Here is a 25,692-nt window from a genome sequence, read left to right on the forward strand (position 1 = left end):
GAACAAAGTGGAAAATGCAGAGAGAGGCTCCTGCACTACGCACATACTCAAAAATACAAGTCTTTGAGAATGGCCCAGTTTTAAAGCTTCCTGCCCTGTGTATGACTAAACATGCTACACTTCATAAGGCAATAAAGAGGCAGTGACTCTGAGCATGTGAAAATTATGAGTTCTTGCTTTTATTTCCCCTCTCCCACAGATTTTTCCAGAGACAATGTAAGTCCTGTTCTAAAGCTCTTTTTTTTTTTAAATATGATGTTAAATGACCCTCTCTCATCAATAAAGGATGCTGAAAATACTCTTTCTGGCCATGAAGTAACATATGTTATCTACAAAATGTGCCCATTAACAGCTTATTTGATCTTCCTCCTCCATTCCACTATCTCTCTGGTAACACCTGGCTTACATAACTTTAAAAAAGGAATATGCATTACCCATATTTATGGTCTTCTCCAACTCCTATTTCCCTTTTCTTCTCTTTCTCCCCACTGGTAATGATCTTTTGGAAGAGCGTGTGCTCTACCTCTACTATCATTAGCTTCTCTAATCAACATTAGCTGCCATCGCTTGTGACATGGAGCCACAGAAGTCCTCAAACGAAAATGCCTGTCTTTTTGCATCTCTCTGGCATGGTGCAACTCGCCTCCTTCTCTCCTTTTTTTCCAATCTTGAAGTAGCTGAAGGTGCTATGCACAGGCTGAACAGATGCGCTAAGCATAAGTCCACAATGCGGCAGGAGGAGCAATCACTGTCTCCTCCTTCCTCAGTAGGGGGTTTTTTTTTCCTCCCTTACCTAACTTTTCTCTCTTTGATTTCATTGATGAGACAGAAGAAAAGCTTGTTTCTACTAATTAATGATGAACCAGTAGGAAATGTATTTCTGTGCTCATCTTCAACAAACTGAGCTCAGAAATGTGTTGATGCAAATATGTAGTGTGCCAGGCAAACATACTGTACAATGCATGTCTCCAGCCTTCCAGTTCGGAGAATTTTTTGGTGTCTTCCTTTTCCATGTTACTGTATCAGATAACAACCACACCAATGTCTAGGGGAGAGGATCCTTGCAGCAGTGGAGCAGAAGCTCTTCTGAAAATCCTGAGGATCAGTGAAATCCGAGTCATTGCTAAAGCACAACCCTCCTCGCAATCGCCTCCCAGCGTGGTGCTGTACTGTTCACCACATTTTACTGCTAGGCTCAACACTCTCTCCCCCAAACAATATAATCAGGGAGTGCAACGTTTTGTCAAGGTCCCTTACTCATGATGCTAATAGTTGCATAGCGATCGCCTCCCTTCCCCAGTGTGCAGCCTGTTAAGCCATTCGCTCCAGGTGCCGTCTCACTGGGGTCCGTCACTGGTGCTCCCAGGGCTGGGGAAGGGAACACTGTAAGTGCTCTTACACTTACAGCGGCGCCGGGGGAGCCGGGGCTCACCTCGGACAGGGCCGGCCCCGCTCCTCCGGCGCCCTCGGGGGGCCGCGCCGGGACCAGCAACGCCGGGGCGCGGCGAGAGAGCAGGGGGCGGGCAAAGCCGAGCCTCCGGCGGCCGCGGGCTCCTCCTCCTCCCGGGCCCGCCCGCCGCGCACACGTGCCGGCGCCCAGCGGCGGGACGCGCCGTCGGGGCGGGCGGGCGCCGCCGCCGCCGCCGCCGCCTCCCCGGCGCCGCCCGCGCCGCCGCCACTCGGGCTCGCCGCGCCGGCCGCGAGCTGGCGGCCCCGCCGCGCCATGGCCGTCGCCTACCTGCTGGGCAACGGCTCCGCGCCGCTGCTCGCCGGCGCCCTGGAGGGGCCCTTCGCCGCCAACGCCTCGGCCGCCGCCTGCCGCCCCGCCGCGCCGCCCTGCGCGGCCGCGCCGCCGGGCGCCTGGGGCAACGGCTCGGCGGCGGCGGGCTGGGACCGCTCCGCGCCCTGCGGCGGCGGCAACGGCAGCGCGGGCGGCGGCGGGCCCTGCGCGCCCGCGGCGGGCGGCCCCTCCGTGGTCACGGCCATCGCCATCATGGCCCTCTACTCCGTCGTCTGCGTGGTGGGGCTGTTCGGCAACTTCTTGGTCATGTATGTCATCATCCGGTGAGTCGGCTGCAGCGCCCCGGGCCCGCTGCCGTCGGGGGGCGCGGAGCCGCGCGGCCCCGGGGCTTCCTCGGGGCGCGGGGCGGTGGGGCTCCTGCCCCTGTGCGGGGAAGGAGGCTCTTGACAAAGCTCCGGGGCGGGTAGGGGGGAAGAGCAGCTCTTCGGACGGGGCGGCGGCCGCGGGACCGGCCGGGCAGGGCGGCCCCTCCGCGCCGGCCGGCAGCCGGGGAGGTGCCGCCGCGGCCCCCGGCGGGACGCGGCTGCGGCTGGGGCCGCCGTGAGCTGCTCGCGCGAACCGCGGCGTGAATGTCACACCCGGCCGCCGAGGCGGGAGAACGGGAGAAGCGAGTTTAACCGCTGCCTGTGAGCGTGTGCGTGTGTGCACAGACACGCGCGCTGAACACGCGCACACGTCCCCGGGTCCTTCCCTCCACCTCCCCGAAACGCTCAAGCAAAATGCCGATAGCATCGCGGCCGGGCGCCTCTGTCTGCCGGATTTATAGATCCTCCGCCTAAGGTGCTGAGATACATGTGTGGGGGTGTATGCAGGTGTGTATACGTATGTATGTATGTATAGCTTAAGGGTCGCGCCCGCTGTACGGCAGGCAGCCCCCCGCGCGGGCGGTGGGCGGTGGGCGGGGGGGGGGCGCCGGGGCGCTGCGCGGCTCCCTCCCAGCCCCAGCCGTGCCTTTCACGCACGAGAAATCCCACGGCGGTAAATCGGGTTCTGCTCGCCGAAGGCAGGTGGCAGCGAGATTAAACGGGCTCCTTTACCCGCCCGGGACGGAGGCGGGTCGCTTCCGTGGGGGAACACCGCCACCTCCCGGGGGCCTGGCACGGCACGGCACGGCACGGCACGGCACGGCACGGGGGCTCGCGCCGCGCCTCTTTTCTTCATGGCTCCTCGTGGTTTCAAAATCCGGAGGGACGTGGAGAAGAGCAGCTAGCGAGCCAAGCAGAGCCCAGAGGGGCGCTGCTGGAGGGGGATCCCAGGGTGCGCCCCCCTCCCCGCTGGAGCAGCCCCAAGCCACCCAGTTTCCCCAAGTCTTCAAGCATCCCTCACTTTTTCCCTTCAAACTGTACATTTCCCAAGGAGTCGAGGTAACAGGAAACTAAAAACACGCGGGGGCCAGACTGACATTCACGGCAGTAGAGGCAGCGGCCACAGGGAGCTCGCAGGCAGGAGCTGAGGTTGGCGCCAGGCCAGCGGCACTGGGGAGGCTTCCTAGCGCGCTCAGTGCTGGGAGCATGAGCCAGAGGAACGGAAAACGCTCGAGGTAGGATGCTGCAGCACAGCAGAGGTTAATGGGAATGGAGATTAAATTACCTGCATCAGTGGTTCAAACCATTGTAATCCACAAACCTCATGGTTAACTACACTTCAGAGGCTGTGTAAATATACAGCACTGGGAAGATCTGTTCTGCTATGTGGTTTTGGTCAGCCTGAGACCTATATCCATGAGGCTATATCCGTGTAAAGATGCAGCTGTAGAAATGCTTCTGAACAGCGACGTGATTCCAATTGTCTGAGCAAGTGTTGAATGCATTCCTCTGGGAGAAAAAGCAGATGCACGGTATAACAGAGCCAGGATGGTTGTCAGCAGAGAAATGTGCCACAGGTTGTCCCTGAGGTTATGTATTTATATTGGGCATAACCTGTACTATGTTTATATTTCTCACAACTTACACTTGCACCACAAAGTCAAATTGAATAAGGCACCTGCATTTACATGCCTGTTTAGAGGGAGTGTCTTTACCAGAAACTGCAGTCTGAAAACAGAAGTCAGAAGCAATAGGAGAAAACAAAAAAAAAATTATTTTCATTTTACAGGTGAAATTACAAGAATGTTAAAAGGCTTCTCGAACATCATCCAAGAATTCTGTGGCAAAGACAGGGACTGAATGCAGGTCTTCTGTGCTTTAACAGCAGGAGCAGCTTTCCATATGACAGAGTTCCCTCCCAGTTAATATCATGCAGCTGTTCACCAATTTGGAACGAACAAGAACATACATGTTACAATTGAATAGGGTCTGCAGTTTCAGCAACACAAAAATGCATTTCCTTTCTGTGCTTCTCTATAGGTTTAGTATACCTGCACTGCAGTGGGGAACTTTTCGATTTATTTCCTGCTGCAAGCATGACAGTATTCCCAATCACCTTGTCTATATTACATATATTTTATTCCATCAAGTGATGAGCATATGTGCTCAGATATCCTTGGATCCAGCTAAAGATAGGAGCATACTTTTCACTGGACTGCTTTGACATCATATAAGGCTCCCTTTCGTTTTCTTTCTCACACCACACCTGCTCTGGAAGAGCTAAGTCTTGAAGTTCGTATTAAATTTGAGATGGATTGATAGTACTAGAAATCGTATTTTAAAAGCAATATAGGTACCTATTTTATCCTAAAAATACTAGGAGCTGAGAGGCAGGTGCTTCAATATTTGAAACACTGTCCCTACTCAGTTCTGTGAATCTAGCTGTAGTGAAAGCAACAGTGACTTCTTGCCCAGTGCTGCATGCTGCCATCTCACGATAATCTCAGCTTCTTTAGAAATATTTTGGGGGAAATAACTACTATATTATTCCTATAAACAAATGAACTTGAAACTCTATCCAGTCATTTCAGCTTTTCCACATGAATCAGATCCATGGGTTTGGAACCAGAACTCTGCAAGTCTTTGCCCGACATGGAGCCCTAGTTACTAATCCACAGTGCAGCTGTTTTATCCTTGCTGTGGGAAACACATGTCAAAAACAGAACATGTCCAAAAAGGAGAAAGACATTTAGTGTCATTATCTATATGAAAATCAGACCTTTAATGTAAAGCAGGTCCTTTGCCACTTTTTCCTTTGGCCAGGTCTCCAGTGTAAGGAGCAATGACTTTGTATACATGGTACTATATAATTAATGCAGTCTCAACCACTCTTCTCTGTCTTCCCCAAATGGTGCCTTTCCTCCTTGAATGAATATTTACAACATGTTATATCTGCAGTGTATGAGGTTGAACCCCATGTTACTGAGCTTTCCTTTGGCAAAAATATAGTCCTCTGACTGACAGCAGCAGTAGTCATGTTTTATTGCCATCCATTAATTTTCTAAATAATCTGTAGATAATTTTTATTATCTATTTTCCTCACATATTTCATATGTGTTAATTACTAATACAAACATAGTATTGTTATGCCTATATCAACAGCGAATGCTACTTCTAGCTGCTGCAGAGTACAAGATGAGTACAATTAGTACCATGTGCTATGAATCAATTTACACAATAATCTATAGATTTTTCCTGCTTTCTAGTCAAGTCAATGGGATATTAGTCACAGATTAGAGTGGGAAGAAGAGTGTGCGCTGTGATTAAGGCAGTTTGCACAATGTTAGAGAGCTGTAATAGAATTGCAGCTGAACAACATCTTTAGTACCACAGGTCTGGAAGAGTGGAATACCTCTCCAAGGTCCTGCTCCTCTGCGATGCTAAGTGCCCTGAGATGACCTAAATTCAATCAATAGCCATTAAAGTCACTCAAAACAAGACTGATTCCTTAATTGCTTTGCTATTCATTTTGTCACATGTGATAAACAAAGGTGCCTGAGGTACTCTGTGATCATTCACAATAGGGAAAGGAATGTCTTGTTTCATTATAGTCAATCATTACTCTGTATTTTTTTTTTAAAAAAAAAACTAAAATTAAGACTTTTCTGATACTAAAAGCTGTCTTCTTACATTTCTCAGAACAGCCTCTGAATAATGTTTTGAAGGGACAAAGAGCTCTGATGAAAATACACTCTCGTCTGGAAAGACTGTACAATACAGTAAGGCTATGGTTACTTCAGTCCTGTTCTCATGCACCTCAGGAATATAGTATTTTGCAAAGGAGAAGGGAATTTGGAGTGAAATTTCAGTTATAAAAAGAACTGATGTCTCCAGGGGCATAAATATTCTCACAAATGTGCAAACAAAGGGAGAAATGAGAGGTTTGGAAAGAGGCTATAATACAGAAAGTGGAGAGGCTGTTTTGGGGGAAAAAAATGAAAATGATCCAAATATTGAAAGAGGCTTAAGTGAAAGAAGTTTTTGCAGGAGCTCTTTTTTAGAAAGCAACATGGAGTTATGGGTGCAGTGTGAAAGAAGGGTCACAGCATGCTTTGTAACACCATAGATCAGGAAATCTAGAGACCAAGAAATGGATAAAATGTATTCCTTTCTTTTCTGTCCACTGCCACATTAACCTCTTTGCATTTGGCTGGCATTGCATGTGCTAATAAGTGGCCTGCCTATTCAGCAGGCTGCAAGGAAAAATTTCCATATTCTTGATAAAAGAAGTTAACTAAAGCAACCTTAACCCATAATGCTAATTATTACTTTATACTGCTTGCCAATACAAAGTAGAGAAAATCTGCAGACAGAACTGAGAGAAAATCTGAACGGACAGGAACAGCAAAGAAGCTAAATTAAATGAACGACATAGGAAGTGACCCGCACGGTCCTACATTACATCAAGGCACATGTCTTCGCTTGCACACTCTTTGCGGTAGAAGTTTGCCCTGTGTAGTCTCTGCTAGTTGGCAGATGTTTGACTAGCGAGCTGCTCCCTTCCGTCCCCCAAGAGGAAGGGAAGCAGACAGACAGAGCGCGTACACCTTTGTATTCCTTTTCTATCTAAATTACACTGATACGGCAACGGTCAAAATTTGTGCATTAGCACAAATGCATTAGCCTGCAATGTCAGGATAACCCCAGTTTTGCTGAGAGAGCAGAAGCGGTACAGCCACACACCCCTTCCCAGATCTAGTGCCACGGAGCAGAGCGGTAGCAGCAAGCCCTCGCTGCAGGGCAGCGCTCCCACCGCAGCGCGGCAGGGCCCCTGCGCTCGGCTGGCCCCTGCCGCCAAGGTCTTCGGGGTAGAAGTGGCAGGAAAACATTCCTTTTTGCGCTGTTTCTGTTGAAAAAAGCTGTTCTTATCCTGTCGGGTCACTCCTAGAATATCATTTTGATAATGGTCCCCATGAAAAAAAGTTAAATACTTCCAGAATTTTTTGAATTTACTCATAATCAAATTGTATCGACTTTTCATGACATTGATAAATGTAGAAAATATTACAAGCAAGTTATTTCTATAATGTAATGACTAGCAAGCTAATGATTAATGAGCTAATATATGAGCCTGTGTGATTCTGAAATACTCTTACTTTATTTCAGTTTAACTTGCAGTATTTTTTTGAATAATTAAGCATAGCTTTTATTGAACACTGTTGATAAGCTTTTATACTTTTTCTAGAGGAAGAGGTGACATATTTACAAAAATGTCAAACATAACACAATGTAAGCCAAAATAGCTAAGAATCACAGTCCATCTAGCTTATTAACCTCTTTTCCAACTATAGCCAATAGCTGGTGTTTAGTCAAAGCGCAGACAAAATTAAGAGCATGATTGAGTGGGACCCATTCTAAAAGTCTGTAGCAGGAGGGCTTTCTGAGCTGTAATTTGCATCCGCATTTTATTCAATAGCTTTTTATAGGCATTTCTTCCATGCAGCCATGCCAAAAAAAAATCAGAATCAAAAATAAGTTTGGAAATAAAATGCAACAAATATTACTACTTCTAAACGAAGACATTTTGAAGTGAACTTTTTCTAAGGTAAAATTTCAGAATTCTGAAGCATTTTTACAGATTCTAGATTAGTTATATGTAAATTTAAGTGTTCTGAGATGGAAGTTCTGGATATCCTGATCAATGGACATTGTCAAAAGAAGATTTACTTTCATTAGGATTCTAAGTGAAATTCATTTTCGGTCCTTGATATTTGGCTTTAAAATACAAATCCACTCATTGCAATTATATTTTAAAAATTATTGAAAGCAACTATTTTGTGAATTTGTATGTTTATTCTGATCACCAATTTTTTTTTAATCACCTCTGCCATGTTTGGTTTACACCAAGAAGTTTGGGTTTGTTGTCATGTAAGTGGAAATGCTATGATTATCTTTAAAAGACTGCTTTCTTTTGAAAGCTAGGTTGTAATGATATCCGGTAGCAAGGATTTCCATAGCTTAGCCTAACAGTATGTTTAGAAGCATCCTCATTCATCTGTTTAATGTTAAACACTTTTATTTTATTTAAATTTCCCTTTGAATTTGTATGATGAAAAAAGGTAAAGATGACAGAATATGACTAGCTAAGTAACTGTGAAAGACATGAAATAGCACAGCTTTTCCACCTTCTCACTGAAATGTGTTCAATTATCAGCTATAAGATCTTGTATCTCAGGAATTAGAAAAGGAACAGATCTTCAAAACAAAAACGTGTGTCTACAAAGGAGTGTTTCCTGCTTGCTGTGGCATTTGGAGCAATCCCAGCATGAGAAAAGCCTCTTTCTTATTGTGGGATGAGGTGGGCAGGACAAGGAACAGCAGTTAGGTTATTTTTTCCTATTCTCCGCCTGTGCAATGCTGACCACCAGTCCTGGGGCATAGTACTTCCACAGAAATGCCAACCAAGAAGCCAGTCTGCCAAATCGCCCTCACTGAATGATGGTCTCAAAGCTCTCCCTTTGCCCCCACTTTCAGATGCAGTCTCATCGTTGCTCCCTCTTTCTATCATCCCTTCCTCCGACATCTACTTTCTCCATTTCTCTCCCGTTCCCTTGCCTCGCCTCCATCATTCCTTCCCAGATCACATTCACCTGCTTCATGAGAAGATTCTGATGTCTTGTATATAAGAAATGATTCCTGGTATATTTACCATTACTTTTACCCATATATTCGATGATGTTCCCATGAGCCTCATGCTCTTGCTCTGATAGCTTCCTAACAAGAGATGACTACTGCCATTCCTTCTCACCCCTTTGAGGGTCTCACATTTCCTAGTGGTGACATCATCTTCAGAAAGCTCCCTGCCAGACTTCCCCACCAAGCTGCAAGTGTTTCATGTGCAGTCCTCATCTAAGGTGATCAGTCCACAAACCAGGAGGAGGCAGCAACCTATAAGATCATTTTTTTTCTGTTACAAGAACAGAGGAAATAGTTGTTAACTTGTCCCTCTTAGCAAAATGTCACATAGGTTATCATAGATGCAGTCAGTGATTCTTCACACAATCACACTTCCCTGAAGGGATACTGGAGAGAGTTAAGAAGTTAAAGATACTGGCCGTTTGCCTTTCCGTGGCTTCCTAGCAAAACAAATATTTTAACAATAAGCATCCACTGCTGGATGGTGACAAAATATTGGCGTTATCCCTTTTAGCACCGCTTTTTTTTTTTCCTCAGGTGCATGTTACACAGTATCTGTGATACTGCAGATCCGCATGTACCTCACCAGCAGGCACACACAAACTGAGCTAAAGGTGGCTTAACCAGCAGGCCAGATTAAATCATAGACTAACTTGCCGATACATTTTCCCTTCTTAAATTAGGCTGGGGGTAGAGAGGAGGGAGAGTTCAGTGTTCTAGTAGTTGACTACTTGTGGATTGGAGCATACATGTTAATGTCATTTCTGTTTTATAATTAAATAGCTCTTTATGGTAAGTCTAGGGGGAAAAAGAAATTAAGGTAATAGGAGTTACAATACATTGCAATGCCTTAAAAGTTTGCATGGCAAGCTGATACCAATGTATCTATAAATATCTTTTCTGGCTGGTTCCTCTCTCCTTTCTGGAAAAAAAAGAATGAATCAAGTCAGCTGTATTTTGTACAGATTTCTGCCAGGGTATTCTCCATGCACATGTAATAAAAAAAGAGGAATGAAAATAATAAGGGAGAAAGATAATAAAATAATTAGCTGTTATAACTATTGCAGAGTGTGTGTCGTCTTTCTGGGAAAAAATTCTTTGTTAGCTAATGCTTTCAGTCAGAAAATTTTTCCCTCAAGAGAAAGGAGCAGTGTTCCTCTCCTAAATAGCCGTTTTTCCCAAAGAAAGATGTTTTTTTGTTTTGTTTTCTCTGGAAAGGGACTAAACCCACTAATTCAAAATAAAAAACAGAAAGAGGAACACTATTTAAAAAGCAGAAGAGGAAACGCCATTAAAGAAGTAACAAGTGAATTTTAGTCCAAAGCTGGGCACGGTATTGTAATGGATTCAAAGCAGGGTGAGTCAGAAGCTCTCATGACTCTCTGAGGGTCTGTATGTTGGCACTACATCATTCTCCGAAAGATCAGGACTGGAGACTGAAAAAATTTGCCTCTGCCAAAAAGGCTTTCATTTAGCTGTCTCTCTCCCAAAAGCTGAGTTAATCATGAAATCACTGGTTCGTTCGTAGTCCAGGAGAAAGGGACCTGCACCAATGCTCCACCACGCACTGTGGCATGGCTGCTTCCCTCCCTGACCTGGGATATGAAAGCGAGACCTGGTGGAGCTGCATATTCCTCACACCATCCCCCGTACTAGGAAACGAGAGTTGGGAAGTCAAAGGATGCAAGGAGGATAACTTAAGGGAAGCAAACTTCGAGGAAACTTTGGGGTTATTTCGTTTGCACCATGGAGGAGAATGAAATAAAAAGGAAACTTGGAAAAGAATTCAGGGAAAAAGAAGATGAAGAGGAGAAGAGGTAACAGCTGAAGCAACTCCCAGTCCAGCAGCAATTTTCCATCTGCTATTCAGTTCTACATTCAGCACATACATTCAGACTCCTTCAGAAAATGCACATCATCTAGCAGTGTGCAAGGAAGGAAGAGGAAGGCTGCTCCAGCATAATGTAGTTAGGGGCTTTGCTGCATTCAAAACTAAATGTGCCTTGCGATTTGAAGTCTACCCATTTCCCTGTTATATGTTATACTTTGGTACCTAAAGTGATGCATAATGCTCATGTATTTTTCCATCCCTCTCACTAAGCCACCAACAGAGTCTTCACAACTCCAGAGTTTTGTTTTTTTCTCTCTTTTGCAAACACATGTAATATCTGGAAAAAAAGCCAAATTAATTTTATTTTTACACACACAAACAAACTTTCCCTTGCTCTGTAGTGATGTTATTGGTGTTCACCAATTGAATCTAGCTTTTTTGCTCTGCGGTACCAACCCTGAGCTTGGGCACAATGTTAGGATCTCATTCACAGTGGTCACCTTCTAGCACACTGATGGGAGTCAGGATGAGGCTATAATAGAGGCAAAATATCTCTGCCCTGCCCTTTCTTAAAGACAGTAAAATTTGTTCCTCTCCCCAGTTCCACTCTTACCCCTAAATTCAGGATCAGTGGAGGATATGAGTGTGCCTGCAAGTAACATAATTCCATTTTAACTGTGAACATTTTCTGCTACAGTGTTGTACCTGCTGGCGTTTTTTTTTTTTTTTTTATTTTCTTTTTTTTTCTATTTGTTGTTCATTTTTTTTTCCTTGAGGGCCTGTTATTCCAAATTCCATCCTTGTATATATGGTCTCTACAGAAGTATATAAAAAGATGAGTAGATTTTTAACCACTGTATGTCACATCCAAGCTGAGTGGCCTGATTGCATGATAATGTGTAAGGTTTTTACACAAATTTGTGGTGCTTGTTCCCAATGCTTAAGTTTAATGTCTTAAGGCATAAACTTTCTGGAATGTCCCGGAATAGAGAAATCGAAGACTAAATCTCCAAATAGGTGAGGTCATATGCTTTCTCTCCACAGAGACCCACTATCATGCAAAGAAAAAGAAAAGGCAGGTAGACGGGATGCCCATCAGTGAAGTGTATGATTTGAGACCCTTCAGGTACTTTCCAGGATGTGGTCTGTCTGAGATATACCAGTGTCAGACATGCTAATTAGATAGGCAGTCAGAAGAAATTTTTAAGGGAATGTCCATAATATCCTGAATATGAAGCGACCTTTGCCCAAAGCTTTAAAGGGTCAAAGAAAAGTGAAAGTACCTGATATCTCAGGAAAGCACAAGTACTTGACCAAGTCATAGTGCAGCAATATCTTCAATGTTAAGTATGGTATAACATATTTCAGGGAATTGCAATGCCAGGTTTCTCAGCATCAGATACACAACAATGTTTGTGGATGTATGGTAGTTCCAGCCCAGTGGTATGGATATCTGACAGCTTCTTAATTCTAGTTTTAGGAATCCAATGGTATGGACTACTGCTTTGATTATATTAGAACATTTCTAAATTTCTCAGGAGATCATGTTTTGAGATAATTATAAAGAAGACATCTGCATTATAGTTGACCTCAGTTCCTAGAAATGAATTGCAGTAAGAAAGAAAAAGGGAGACTTTTGCTTAAGTCGTTTTTTCTTAATGATACTTGGGTTGCATATACAACATGTACCAGAAGAGCCATGGAAATAAGTGCCGTTTTAAATTTTTCAAGTACTTCACATGTTCTAATCTTGCCACCCAAGGAGACCTCAACAAATTTAATGCATGCGCATAATCATTCTTCATTTGTTTAACAGGACATTTATGCAGGAAGAATGCAAATTTGAAACACTAACCTACTCTACTCCAGCATCAACTGGAATTATGTAGGGCTGTCTGTACACAGGACTTCTACGCGTTTCCTAGCTGCTGGCTGTTGTTTCTTTGAGCAGCTAAACCAGCTTCATGAATGGCTCCTTCCTGCAAAGAAACTCCTGTAATTAAGCCATTTTTTTAATGTATTTTGCATTGAACCTAAACACAAATTAGTTGAACCAGTCTTTATCTCCAAATTAATGTTCTATGGACAAAAACTGGTATATGTGCTGCTGAAAGTACTTACTCCCAATCTGCCATAGATCAGCCCATTTGCTAAGTGCAAAAGACTCTTTCTGCTGATGTTCTTACTGTTGCCATTGAGATAGGTATAGTTTCCAGATTAATTTGTAATGGTTTGTATCGCTGTGTTCTTTGGGCTAAATGTTCCCCACCACTGCCATGGCTTCTTTGCACATGGCTCAAGAAGTGCTAAGGGCAAGACTCAGGTGGCAGTATCCAAACTGCATCAGTCAGGCCGATAAAAAGCATGGTATGAACAATAAATGCCATAATTTTTTAAAGAAAATTTATGTTACTCATTCATTTTATTTTCTCTCTACCTTTGAGCCTTTGGGACTTGACTGAAAAGACTCTTCAGAAAGATTGCAGGGGTGATCAGGAGGAGGCAAAGCCCTTAGGGTAGACCAGAAGCAGAGCTATTTGCTGTGGCTGTGCGAAGAGCGAGCTGTGCAGGCACACCACATCACTTGATGCATGTGAGTGAGGGACAGTGCTTGTGGCTCCCACACGAGACACTATTACACTTTGTGCAATGGAGCCAAGGGTGTCTCTAGGCTAGAGAGTGTGGTGAACATTTCATTTGTTTTGCAGACTGTGACTGGTCTATGGGCTGCCAGTGGAAGAGGCCATTTCAAGGGTTTTTATTTACCCTTGAGTACTCTTTCTATTTACCCTTGAACACTAGGAGTTTAGTGAATATTTCAGTAGGATTCTCACGCTTTTCCTTACTGCTTTTTCTTACTCCAAGCAGTTTCTAGTTAGACTTCTACAACCCAAATGTCCAAATTTCAAGCGTATTTTTGCCAGATTGGGTTTGCTGGCTTGAAGATAAAGGCAGGACTGAATTTCCCTTACAGAACCTTAGATACTTGTAAAGAGTTTTCTCAGTTTTGTAAATCTCATCCATCATCTGCTACAAACCACGAAGGATGCTTCATAAAAATAGATATTTTATGATACAAGGCTGCACTGAGGAGATAGATAGAAAGAGTGTACTAGTGACTGTGGATATCAGTATTATAATGAGTATAATTAAGTTGAATATGTATCAAGAGCAATGCTGAGCTAAATATTCATCAAAAAAATTGAATCACCATGTTGCTGTATTAGTCTTTCATTTCAGAACTGTGCAAATAGAAGTAATGTTGCCCAAAGCCAGTTTCTGTCCTCACCTGCAACCTTACTCACTGTCATGTGAAATTCAATATACTTGGCATTTCAGATGCTGAAATTCCAATGTAGTCTACATACCAGCATTCAGATATTTTGAGATTTTTGCTTAAGACATTTTTTTTACTTATTTTTTTTTCCAAATAGATTCTTCAGTGGCCTTGAATGAAAGTGTGAAAACGGGTATATTTTAAAAGACTGCATTTATCAGCATAATAATTCTGGTATTACAAGGCATACAGACATTCCTTCCGTATAAAAACTAGACCTTCTGAGGTATAGAAATCTCCTCATGTGACATCTGTGTCTGGATAACAAAAATGTTTGTGCACCTATTCACATAGGCAACCTGATACCTTAACAGAAGATACAGTAACAGCTAAGATAAAGGCTTCGAAGAGCTCTTGTTTTGAGGGACCATTATTTTTTCGGACTATAAAATTATTTTAATCAATTGCTTCAGCAGTTTATTTGTTCATGCAAAGAACTGATCCTGGGGACACTGATAGCCTACTTATTTTGACAAATAGTCATGTTTAACAAAATGTACCTTTTGGAAATAAGTCCTTTATAAATTTTCTAAGTATTCAGTGCAGAGAAAAACCCAATCCCAAAGAAGTCACTGAAAAGAATATTGTGAATTTCAATAGGCTTTTGTTGATCAGACAATTACGGAGGTAAAATAATTTCTACCACCACAAGAGCTCTGCTTTTCCTCTTTGTAAGAACAGGGTGATTAGAAATACAAGGATTTCAGAGTGCATCAAGGAAAATTCTTTGTTAATAGTCTGTAGAGCCCATTAAATGGAATAATTGAAAGCCCAATAACTTTTTAGCTTAAACTGGGAATGAAAGCAAGATAGCAAAACTCAAAAATGTCTAGCATTTAAGTGGGATGAGGACCATAGCAATCCCAGTGAAGAAATTTTCTTCCATTTCCAGTTATTCAGAGCTTTTCTCTCTCATCTTTCTGCCATGCTAAACTCACTGTCTGACACTTGCTATCAGTTGATTTTGTTTTCTGTTTTGGTTTTTTTTTTTTTTTTTTTTTTTTTTTACTGTATCAAGCATTCACTTTAAAGCATCTGGATGGCTTTAATTACTAATAAAAAAGTCATTATCGCCTAATGATGTGCTCTTAGGAGAGTACTGCGCTGGAGTCGGGCAGGGTGGCAGCAGTAGAGCGCAGCATACCTAAGCTCGTTGTCCAGTCCGCCCATAAGGACTCAACAGTTGCCTCCAAGCACAGTACAGATTAGCAGCCTGGGTGAGGACCCAGGATCCGCATGGGCTGTTCTGGTCGGCACAGACTTCCGTGCTACGGCCTTTGCTGCTGTTGCTACCTGAGCTGATTAAATCCAGCTTGGAGCAAGTGCGATATCTGATCACAAGGCAGTATCACACCTCCAGTTTGCTCTCTTGACGCAAATTCGGCAAGTCCTGGATCTGTTGTCCTGTTTGTGGAGAAGCCATTCATTTTCACTGTACAACAAGAAGGGACATAGCAGAGAGGACTTAGCTCAACGTTTTCATTCTAGCTGGTAATAAAATCATTATTGAAATGTTGCTATTTTCATTATCCTCTGCAAGATTCTCCAGCAAATTGCCCAGAAAATATTTTCTCCCTCCTTCCAATCCACTGCTTTTAGAGCTGCAGCTTGTTGTGTCTCTCTTCCACATTGCAATCCTCTACATTTTTTTCTAAATAATTCCCAGTGGAGGGAGTTCTGTAATTTCAGATTTGATTTAAAACTACAAAATATCATACTTAGATTATACTTTCTTTAGACAGTAAAGCAAGAGCTTGGATCTACTTTGAAATTGTTAGGAAAAAAAGCCGTCTAAATTAAAATTAAGGTTACTCATGGCTTTCATGCACAGTGCTATGAAATGAGAGAATAAAGACAGTACATCTTCAAATGTTCATCAGAAAAGTTACCCAGGTGCATACAGCAATAAGTCTGCATTTCTCCAGGCCCTACCTAAATGGTCCCAAGCTCTACATAGCCCTGTCATTAGTTCTTTGCAGCTGACTGATGTTCTGAAGAGATCAAGATCAGAGATATCAAACATTTAAAGGTAGAAGACAGATGGATTTTTTTTTTTTACACTTCTTGTATCTCACCCTGCGGGTTACCTGGAAGATCTTCTTAAATAGATTGTTTACCTTGTAAATCAGTGTATAAATTGGAAAACATTTGGTCAAACACTGTCCTTGCTGCTTTGAAGAAACACATGGGAGTTTCATCCTAAGGCAGTGTGAGTCACAGTGCCTAGCAACCTAGGCAGCAGTCAGGATGGCAAAGCAGAATAGCCAGGACCATTGCGTAAGAGTGAAACAGGCATTGTACCACTGCGAAACTACAGCATCCGCATAAATGGGGCATCACAAGCACTACGCAGATGGCACAAGGACTTCAATCTGTTAAGGGCTGTTCCAAAAAGTTGGTGAAAGTAAGGAGAAATTGGGATTCTACCTTTAGCAATGCAAATACAAATTAAAACATAAAGCTCTCCCTGTTCGGTTGTGAATAAGATGTGACATAATTAAAATTCAGATTTTTTTTTTTGTGTAATAGGGGGTACAAAGGAGTTTGAAGACCCTCCTGCCATAATAGGCAGCGTGGAGCATAACCCTGAGGTGGTGGTTCTATTGTTACATTTAATGTATGTGATTCATAGCATATGTCTTCTTGTTCAATTGAAACAATATCTGTTGTATAAGACACAGATCATCAAAGCAATGTAATAACAGTCTTTACAAATCACTTCAAAAAGATAATTTTGAACTTTTTATAATTATAACCAAATGAAAAAAAACTCTTAAAATAAAAGCTTGAATTTTTAGACTTAGTGGATGTGATAATTACACTAATCTTTCAAGTACTTACTCTCTTAGGAACTACGTCATTACTGCGCCACAAACTATTAAGAGTTCTCCATTTCTACAAACCACAGTTCTGATAATTGACATGACATCAGCAGATACAGAAAATCTATCAAGTTAATACCATGTCAGGGATTTACAAGTGCAGGTTGGCTTAGCTTATTTCTCAGTCCTTCATCATCCATAATATAGCTTCTTCCACATGTACCTTGTCTTTTTGCACAAGTTAAATGAATACTTTCTTTCTTCCTTATAACCTTTAGCTCATCTCACAGAATTGTAAACATTATTGCAGATAAACCGTATCATTTGTTTGGTTAACAGGTGAATAGCAAAAAAGATGATCTGTGATAGCATCTGACACATTATTTTTCAGAATATTTTAAAAAGATGTTGCACTGGTCTTGACTTTGTTTAATACTGTTAGTTGTGGTCATTCACATGCTTTGCTGATTTTTCTAGGTACACGAAAATGAAGACTGCCACCAATATCTATATTTTCAATCTTGCATTGGCAGATGCTCTAGCAACAAGTACTCTGCCATTCCAGAGTGTGAATTACTTGATGGGAACATGGCCATTTGGTACAATACTTTGTAAGATCGTTATATCCATAGACTACTACAATATGTTCACCAGTATCTTTACACTCTGCACCATGAGCGTGGATCGCTATGTAGCTGTTTGCCACCCAGTCAAGGCACTTGATTTCCGTACTCCCAGAAATGCTAAAATTGTCAATGTCTGCAATTGGATTCTTTCTTCTGCTATTGGCCTACCAGTTATGTTCATGGCAACTACTAAATACAGGCAAGGTAAGTCTAGGTTTCATTTATGAATTGAATTTTTCTATGTTTAAACTTTCTGCATTGTTTCTCTTTATTGTAGAGGCTTTGAACTAACTTCTGACTTCCAACCTGTCAACAAAATTTGGCCCCTTTAACAATTTTACCGCAAGTCCTCACAAGCTAAGCAATGTTACAGGCATCTGTGGGCATACAAGGGCATACAAGGTGCCCTTGGTATTCTAGACCAATCAGCAAACTATTCTTTTTGTCTAGGCACAGTAAAACCCTATATGATTTTTGCCTGCTTTTCCATCTCTCTGTCTGGAAGCTTGGAGACTTAGTTTTCTAAGGAGAACCTCCTCACCTTCACGTGGCTTATCCTTTCAATCAAAGTCATTTCTAAGTCTTCACTTAGATCAGCTGGCTCTGGTTGACTAAACACAGCACTAGACAAGATCTCTTTTATACAAGGGAGCTCCTTACTTTCTGCTGTAGGTGGGCGTGAGTCCCCTTGCTCCCTGAATCAGTGTAATGTCTGGGAAAGCCAGTGTCAGCGCCTGCTCACCAGCCAGACTTTGGCTACATGGGGTTATCCACTCCTCTTTTAAAATACACAGAAGCCTGTGCTTTACTCAAGATGTTTCCACTGAAGTTGTCAGTCATGGCTGCTTTGTACACGTTGTTCAGTTGTCAGTCATGGCTGTGTTTCTGGCATGGCATGAAACAGAAGTGATAGCACATTTTGGATTGCTGGTAGTCAAAGACCTTCCCTGAAGTAACAGCATCAGCTTAAGTCAAAAATCTCTAAACTGTGCACAGTTACCCAAGTGTCATGTCATCCTCTTTCTCAGTGCCCACCTGACAGTAGACATGATGGTTAAACTATCTTTTTTTTTTTCTACGAGGTTTTCTATTGAAAGTGAAAGTGAATCAAAGTTGGCACATTTCTGATAATTTTTTGTCAGATACACACCAAATTCCAAGCAATAAAATGCAAAAGACGAGTTACTTTATTTTTGGTGTTCTAACTAACTGAAACATACATATTTTGCAACACTATGTTCTGTCAGTGTTTGTGCAAAAGACAGATCATCAATTGCTTCGTTTTAGCTGTTTACTCAGTAAATTTGCATTCATTTTCCTATAACATTGATCAAAAAGGCTAAAGAAAAGCAAATGAAGAACTGATGTGCCCATCTTCTCTGTTTTTTTCTGTTTTCTCTAGGCTCTATTGACTGCACACTTACATTCTCCCATCCTGCTTGGTATTGGGAGAACCTCCTGAAAATCTGTGTATTCATCTTTGCCTTCATCATGCCAGTCCTGATCATTACCGTATGCTACGGGCTGATGATTTTACGCCTAAAGAGTGTTCGCATGTTATCTGGCTCCAAAGAGAAGGACAGGAACCTGCGGAGAATCACAAGAATGGTTCTGGTGGTGGTGGCAGTGTTTATCGTGTGCTGGACTCCCATCCACATTTATGTCATCATTAAAGCCCTGATCAACATTCCAGAAACTACTTTCCAAACTGTCTCCTGGCACTTCTGTATTGCTCTAGGGTACACAAATAGCTGCCTTAATCCAGTCCTGTATGCATTTCTAGATGAGAATTTCAAAAGATGTTTCAGAGAGTTCTGCATTCCCACTTCCTCCACCATTGAGCAACAAAACTCTACTCGAGTCCGACAAAACACTCGTGACCATGCTTCCACTGCCAACACTGTGGACAGGACTAACCATCAGGTATGACTAGCAGTGGAGATGTCATCTCTGGATCCAGGCCTCCTGCTTGGAGATGACATGCATTCTGAAGTTACAATTTATACTGATTTGTAGCTATTTGAAGGCATAAATGCCTTCAGGGTCATCTCTGTAGCTGGCATACACATACATAGAGACTCCAGTCCTGCATGGTGCTGGTTGATCTCAGCATTAGAGATGCTCAGAAGCTGAGGGCTTTCAAAGGTACATTGCATGGTCGGGTCCAGTATGGTTGTGTACACAGTGCACAAACCAGAGGCAATGTTTCATTACAGGATATTCACAACAGGTGACTCTTTTAGAGCCATTTGGAGAATAATCACAGGTTTCTCGAATCATATTCCTTATCTGCTGAGAGAGATAGTGGTGGGACAAGATGTACATCTTTTTTCTTCTCTCACTTCAACAGTTAATTTAAAAGAGAAGAAACTGTGCTTATATACTTTTTAATTCATTATGCTTTTCAAAAAAGGCCTGTAAGGCCATGTTTTCCTGGAAGACATGCAAGAAGTAGACAAAGGCCTGTCTATGTGCCATTCTTGTACCAGCTACTTGTCTGTGTTGGCTAGGGTTCATTTTTGGATTTTTAAAATTTTTTTAACATACGTAAAAAACTAACATTTACATATGTAATTAAACCAGCAGAACTGCTTAAAGCATTATAAATATGTTTTCACCTGACACCCTTCATTTCACTTTACAGATAGGAATACTTTCCTCCAGTTTGAACACCTTTCTACAGATATGCGTGTATATAAATATATATACACATATACACATACAGACATACGCGTATATTTTAAGGGGTATTGTGCCATTTCCCTGTAGAAAAAAGCCTTTGAGAAGTAGGAGTTTTGTGCCACAGCAGATACCAAGGGAGATGGATTTTTTTATCCAGACTATTTTTTGCCTACCTTTTGAGAAAGAAGCTCTTTTGTTATGTATTCAACATTCAAGTTCCTGTGATTAGTCCTGAGAGTTTCCAGTCCACATCTCTCAGTGAACATCACAAAGCTGAATCTTCATTCACTCCACTTCAGCCACAAGTTAACTGTCTTCTCAAGGTGCAGAAGTGAATGAATCCTTATGAAAAAAATAACATACCTATCATTTATTGAGGCCAAGAGCTGATGCCAGGAAGCCAAAATCAGGATGTTGCCATAGCCAAAAAGGCAAAATTGTGATTGCACCAGAAAAGAAGAAGGACCAGTCTAAAAACAGAATGGAAAAGATTATTAAATATCTTCATTTGGTGTTGTCCTTCACCAGCATCTGATTTATACATGCCAAACTGGTCTGTGAAATGGCTTAGAACCTGCATAGTCTTACATACACTTTGGTGGTGGAGCAGAAGTGCCAATCTTGCTACAGGCACATGGGCGTGCACACACACACGCACACGCACACATATGTATATACATATGGTATTTACTCTGTGTAGTAAATGTTTAGTAGACAGATGCAGCTCTCTGGAATGCATTTGTAACCCTCAATGAATTTTTGTCATTTTTGTGCATGTGTCTTACAATAAGCTTGTATCTATAGCTGTATTTAGTGCAGTTCCAGGTTTTACAGTGTAGTGTATATGCACACATTTTATACCTTTAGTTATCATAGAATCAGTAAGGTTGGAAGGGACCTCTGGAGATCATCTAGTCCAACTCCCCTGCTCAAGCAGGGTCAACTAGAGTGTGTTAGACAGGGTTGCATCCAGGCAGGCCTTGAATATCTCCAGAGAAGGAGACTCCACAACATCTCTGGGCAACCTGTTCTGGTGCTCTGTCACTCTCACAGGAAACAAGTTCCTCCTCATAGTCAGGCAGAACTTCCTGTGGTTATGCTTCTCTACAGTCTTTCTAGTAAGCCATAGCCTTCCAAAACTATCCTTAGAAAAGTTTAATATGTGGTGCTGCCCAGGGGCTGCCTGAGATAAGGTCTTATTTTTATCTGCACTGAAACATTGCAGACTAGATGATGATCCTGCCCACAGACATCTTTCCACCCATGCCAGCAAGGGAAATGGCCAGCCAAGGCAGGGACAGACCAGACAACTGAAATGAGCTTTATGGTGGCAACAGAAAGCAAGCTAGGCATACAGTGGTGTGGCAGAGAATAAGGGGTTTCTTCAGGGAACAGTTACAGAATTAAGAGGAGAGAAAATGTGTGAAGAGAACTGAAGGGCAAGATACAGATGGGAAAGGGAGCCTGCAAGAGGAGAAGATTAGGAATGAGGTCAGAGTGAGGCAATAAGGGGAAAAAAAAATTGAAGCAAAGAGCCACTCTGTGTGGGAAAAAAAGCATAATCAAAACTGTAAGAAATTGTTTTGCTGTCCAGCTTTGACTACTTTTGTAGCTGTTTAAAAATTAGTTATTTTCCCCAAGGACATGTAAAAGAAGACAGCAGTTGGAAACTTATGTCCCCATAGTTGGGTGGATAGATTTTTTTTTGCGTGGTTTGGCAATTAAGAGACTTTGAAGTGGCCATAAGCAAGACAAGTTCCATTTTGCTCCCCACTGTGGCAGCAGTCCTTGCTTTGGCTGCTGCCACCATGGGTTTCTTTGTGCCAGCTCTGCTCCTGGATGCTGACCTGCACATTTGCATCGCTGTGTTCCCTGGACTAGCACAGCAGCTGGCAGAGCCAGGTTTTCACACCTTCAGTGTCTTTGGCATACATTCATGTCAAACTATGTTCAAACTTGGATATTAAAAACATCATTTAACCTTTTTCTTCAGCAAACTTTTCTGTAAGAAACATTTTTTTTTCTTACTATCAGCATGACCACCAAGGCTGTTGGACTAATCTACACTAAAAAGGGTTTCTGGGATTGAATTTACAAATATGATATCTTTTTTTTAAAAAAAAATAAATAAACAGTGAATGTCCTAGAGTAATTGCAGGTTTTGCCCTAGGGAAAAAAAAGAAAAAAGAAAAAAAAAACTTCTTCTGTTTACAGCTACTGTAATGACAGAGCAGTCTTTCCACAAGTGCTTTTGTATTGATCTAAATATACCGACAAGCGCTTTCCTGTGTAGACAAGGCCTTGGAGACAATTTGGTATGAATTCTAATTGCAAGGGTGTAGGGCTGCTCAGCACAGATCAAGTTATTTTCAAAGAAACAGATGTTCAACTAGTTGCTTTTTTGCCAGTGGGTATTCTTTACTCCTGCTGAAGTTAATGAGAACTGCAAGTACTCAGGAGCTCCGCTGCTTTAGGCCTCACACTCTTGAAGCACTTCAAATAAGTGTTCACTGGAGGAGGTAACAGCTATGTTTTCTATCAGTGCAAAAGCAGTTAGAGGAAACGTCACAAATCGTTCATATCATTGTGTGTTAAGATAACCACTTTTGACCCTATTTTATGGCCTTGGGCCTTTACTGTAAAGATCTTCATGCAAAGGTTAAGATTCCTCTGGATTAAGAGTTTGATCTTTTTTTTAATCAGCATTTTTGAAAATTGGAAGAGCAAAACAAGTTCGGACCTCCTCCAGACATGAAGCTCCCTTCCAGCACACAAAGTAGCATCTGATGCGTAGCACTGATGATGTGAGCATTTATAAGAATAGCACAGGACTGTGAAGCAAAATATTTCTAAGGGAGAAAAGACAGTGGCTAATCTGGCATGCAAAACCTGGAAATGCTGTAAGACTGACGTGTTTCACATCTGTGGGGGATATATCCCATGTGACAATCAACTGTCTTGCTGTGGGAAAATGCATGGATTACGTTTGCTCTACAGTCAGCTTTATGTAAACTTACTAGCTTAAAGGCTTGGCTCACTTTAATTTTCAGGGAAGCATATGCAATCTTATAAGTGCATTTGCATGAGGAGCTAGAACAGAACGGGAATGACAGAATCTTGGAAAAATCTGCTTGCAAAACACAACAGCCTACTGTGAATTTTTCTCTGTATCCCCCAGTATTGGTAGGGAATTCTAATGAAGGACTAGATAGCAGCTTTTGCAAATGACTAAATTGTTTTGATGTCATTGATACCAACCCAATTCATAGCAAAGACCTGTGACAAATATTTTGAAATAGTTGTTTAGTTCAGGTGCACAGAAGCTGTCTGCATTAATTTATCTCCTAGATTAAAAAATACTTCAATATTTTTCTGAATTTAAGATACATTGATAGTTCTTTCTTTTCCTGAAAAATATCTTTTCCAAAAACCTCTTACTTTTGTTGCTATTAATGACACAGAAAATCCCATTTAGAAAAAAATGGGTTATTAATAATAATAGAAATCTGAGAAATTGAATTCATATAAATGAATCAGTTTCTTTGTTAGCTATTTAAGTTTTCACAAGAGCCTCACCTGAAAGTATTCAAGCAGCTAAGCAAATTATGTACAGGCATATTTACAGGCATATTTAGTCATTTTCTGTAGTCAGTTTTTGTATTTTCAGCTTCTGATGCTTTCTGCTTAACCATTGAAGTTTCTGAATGCCTTAATGCAAGACCTCCTCACATTCTGAAAATAATGCCTGACTGATTATAAGTTATTATCTTCAGCAACTAGGAATTCTGGAATTTGTGTTCAGTCTTGAAAGCTTTGCCCTCATTACTTGGCTTGGCATCCAAGATGTAGAAATGAAAAGGATACTGGATTATATGAAAATTATTTTGGGGCTGAAACAAGCAAAATTTGAAAGTCAGTTTTACTCTGATGAATTAACTGAAGAAAGTACTTTCTTACATTTTAATTCTCCCAGTGCCATCTGGCAGATTGCAAACAATTTTGGGGAAAGTTGGTGGGTCCTAGGTAGAGGCATGGCAAAGGTAGGGCTGATTCTGTGACCTCAAGCCTTGGTAGATTCGCATCTGCCTACGTTATTAGAGAATGGCTTTTCTACGTACTGTTATAAAATGGGCACATCTCCTTTGCAAATAATACTGTATGTGAATAATGATGATGATAAATTTTCTGTTGCTAAATTCCAGATATCCTTAAAACTAGGCTTTCTTTTATGGGTGATTTGCATTGACATGGCACTTTTGAATCTTTTAGGTATCATCAAAAAGAGAATGTGTTTCTCAGACTTTTTCATAAAGAAAACAAGCTTAAACTACTCAGACTTTTTCATAAAGAAAACAAGCTTAAACTATTCTGTGAGGACTAAAACTAAGTAATCTTCCAAGGCTGCATGCATTTGTGGCATTCTCAAATTGTGAATAAATGGGGAACAGAACATCTTTTTTCCTTAGTAGATTAGAAAGTTTAATGATTAAAAAAAAAAAAAAGAATCAAATAGAAATACTTCCACTTTATCCAGTTCATAAAGGTAAGTGAATATGAACTTCAAAATTCATTTCTGAATCTAGGTGTCTCCAAAAGAAAAGGACATTCAGATTTAGGATCAGCTCAGTTTCTGGCCAAAAAGAGCTAAGGAGGAACATCCTCAATACAGAATTTTTAAAAAATTTCCAGAGTATGGCATCTTAAAATCAGCGCGCATGTGAGTTATGTTTTGGCCTTGGAGAAATCTTTAAATCCTTCCTCACAGACTCTGCCCAGCTGAATGCGCTTGGGAAACCATGCAGTTAGAAAACGTGCCTTCCTGCCTCCTGCCCCCAAACCCTCACCCCCGCCGTGCCATTCCTGTTTCGCCAGCACGTTCCCCTCAAAGTCTCCCACCTCGTGAAGTTCTAGCGCTGCAGGGTAGCTTTCATTAGAGGAAAGGTTGGAGACTTCCAGGATGAGGTGCCTAATACATGGATGAAGATATTTATAGTGCTGTTGCGCCGGGGTAAGAAGATAGCTTAGTGTGGGTACCATGGGCACACAGGGCAGAGGACTTGTTGGGGGTCTGGTTTAATTCCATCCCAGAATTTAAACTAGATTTTAAATGTAAGTCCAAATTTGGAGTAAAGCATTAGCCTATTTACTGATTTGAATCCAGAAAAGCTATTAATGTTTCATCTAAAATGCTTTGCTCCAACTGCTGCAAGAGAGCAAAATCATTCCACGCTAATGAAACGGATATCGGATTCCCTTCTAGAAAGAAGAAAAATCATTCAAATAAAGCAGCATTTCAGATACTCTAATGTGCCCCTGGCTTTAAAAATCAGGCATGAACTTTTTCCTGGAATCCTTCCCTCTGTGATGCTGTTTTGTAACAGAGGAACAGTCTTGCCCTAGCGCTGGGCTAGCTGTTCGGCTTTGTACAGCGGCACAGTAGCTGCAAATGAGAAGTAAATTCCTCTTAAACACTCACACACACATACAGAGAACCTTGTGGGAGGGAAGAAATCAAGTAATTGTTCACTGTATTTACAATTTCTTTCCTTTCAGTTGGAACTTCAAGAAGCTGAAACTGCTCCACTGCCGTGA

At 41.8% G+C, this 25,692-nt stretch overlaps 1 protein-coding gene across 1 annotated transcript; it reads left to right on the forward strand.

The window, feature by feature from the left end:
* The first annotated feature begins 1,723 nt into the window (after positions 1-1,723).
* On the forward strand, positions 1,724-25,692 carry OPRM1 (opioid receptor mu 1). Its single transcript, XM_062573734.1, has 4 exons — positions 1,724-2,064; positions 17,270-17,622; positions 18,821-19,341; positions 25,654-25,692. Exons 1-4 carry the CDS (start codon positions 1,724-1,726, stop codon positions 25,690-25,692), a joined length of 1,254 nt encoding a protein of 417 aa, XP_062429718.1.

The sequence above is a fragment of the Rhea pennata genome, chromosome 3, assembly GCF_028389875.1.
Source record: "Rhea pennata isolate bPtePen1 chromosome 3, bPtePen1.pri, whole genome shotgun sequence".
Taxonomy (NCBI): domain Eukaryota; kingdom Metazoa; phylum Chordata; class Aves; order Rheiformes; family Rheidae; genus Rhea; species Rhea pennata.

Excerpts from the sequence above, each read along its gene's own strand:
- OPRM1 (XM_062573734.1), top strand. The coding sequence starts at position 1,724 with ATGGCCGTCGCCTACCTGCTGGGCAACGGCTCCGCGCCGCTGCTCGCC. Across the intron at positions 2,065-17,269 it reads GTCATGTATGTCATCATCCG|GTACACGAAAATGAAGACTG; the intron begins GTGAGTCGGCTG and ends TGATTTTTCTAG. Across the intron at positions 17,623-18,820 it reads AACTACTAAATACAGGCAAG|GCTCTATTGACTGCACACTT; the intron begins GTAAGTCTAGGT and ends TGTTTTCTCTAG.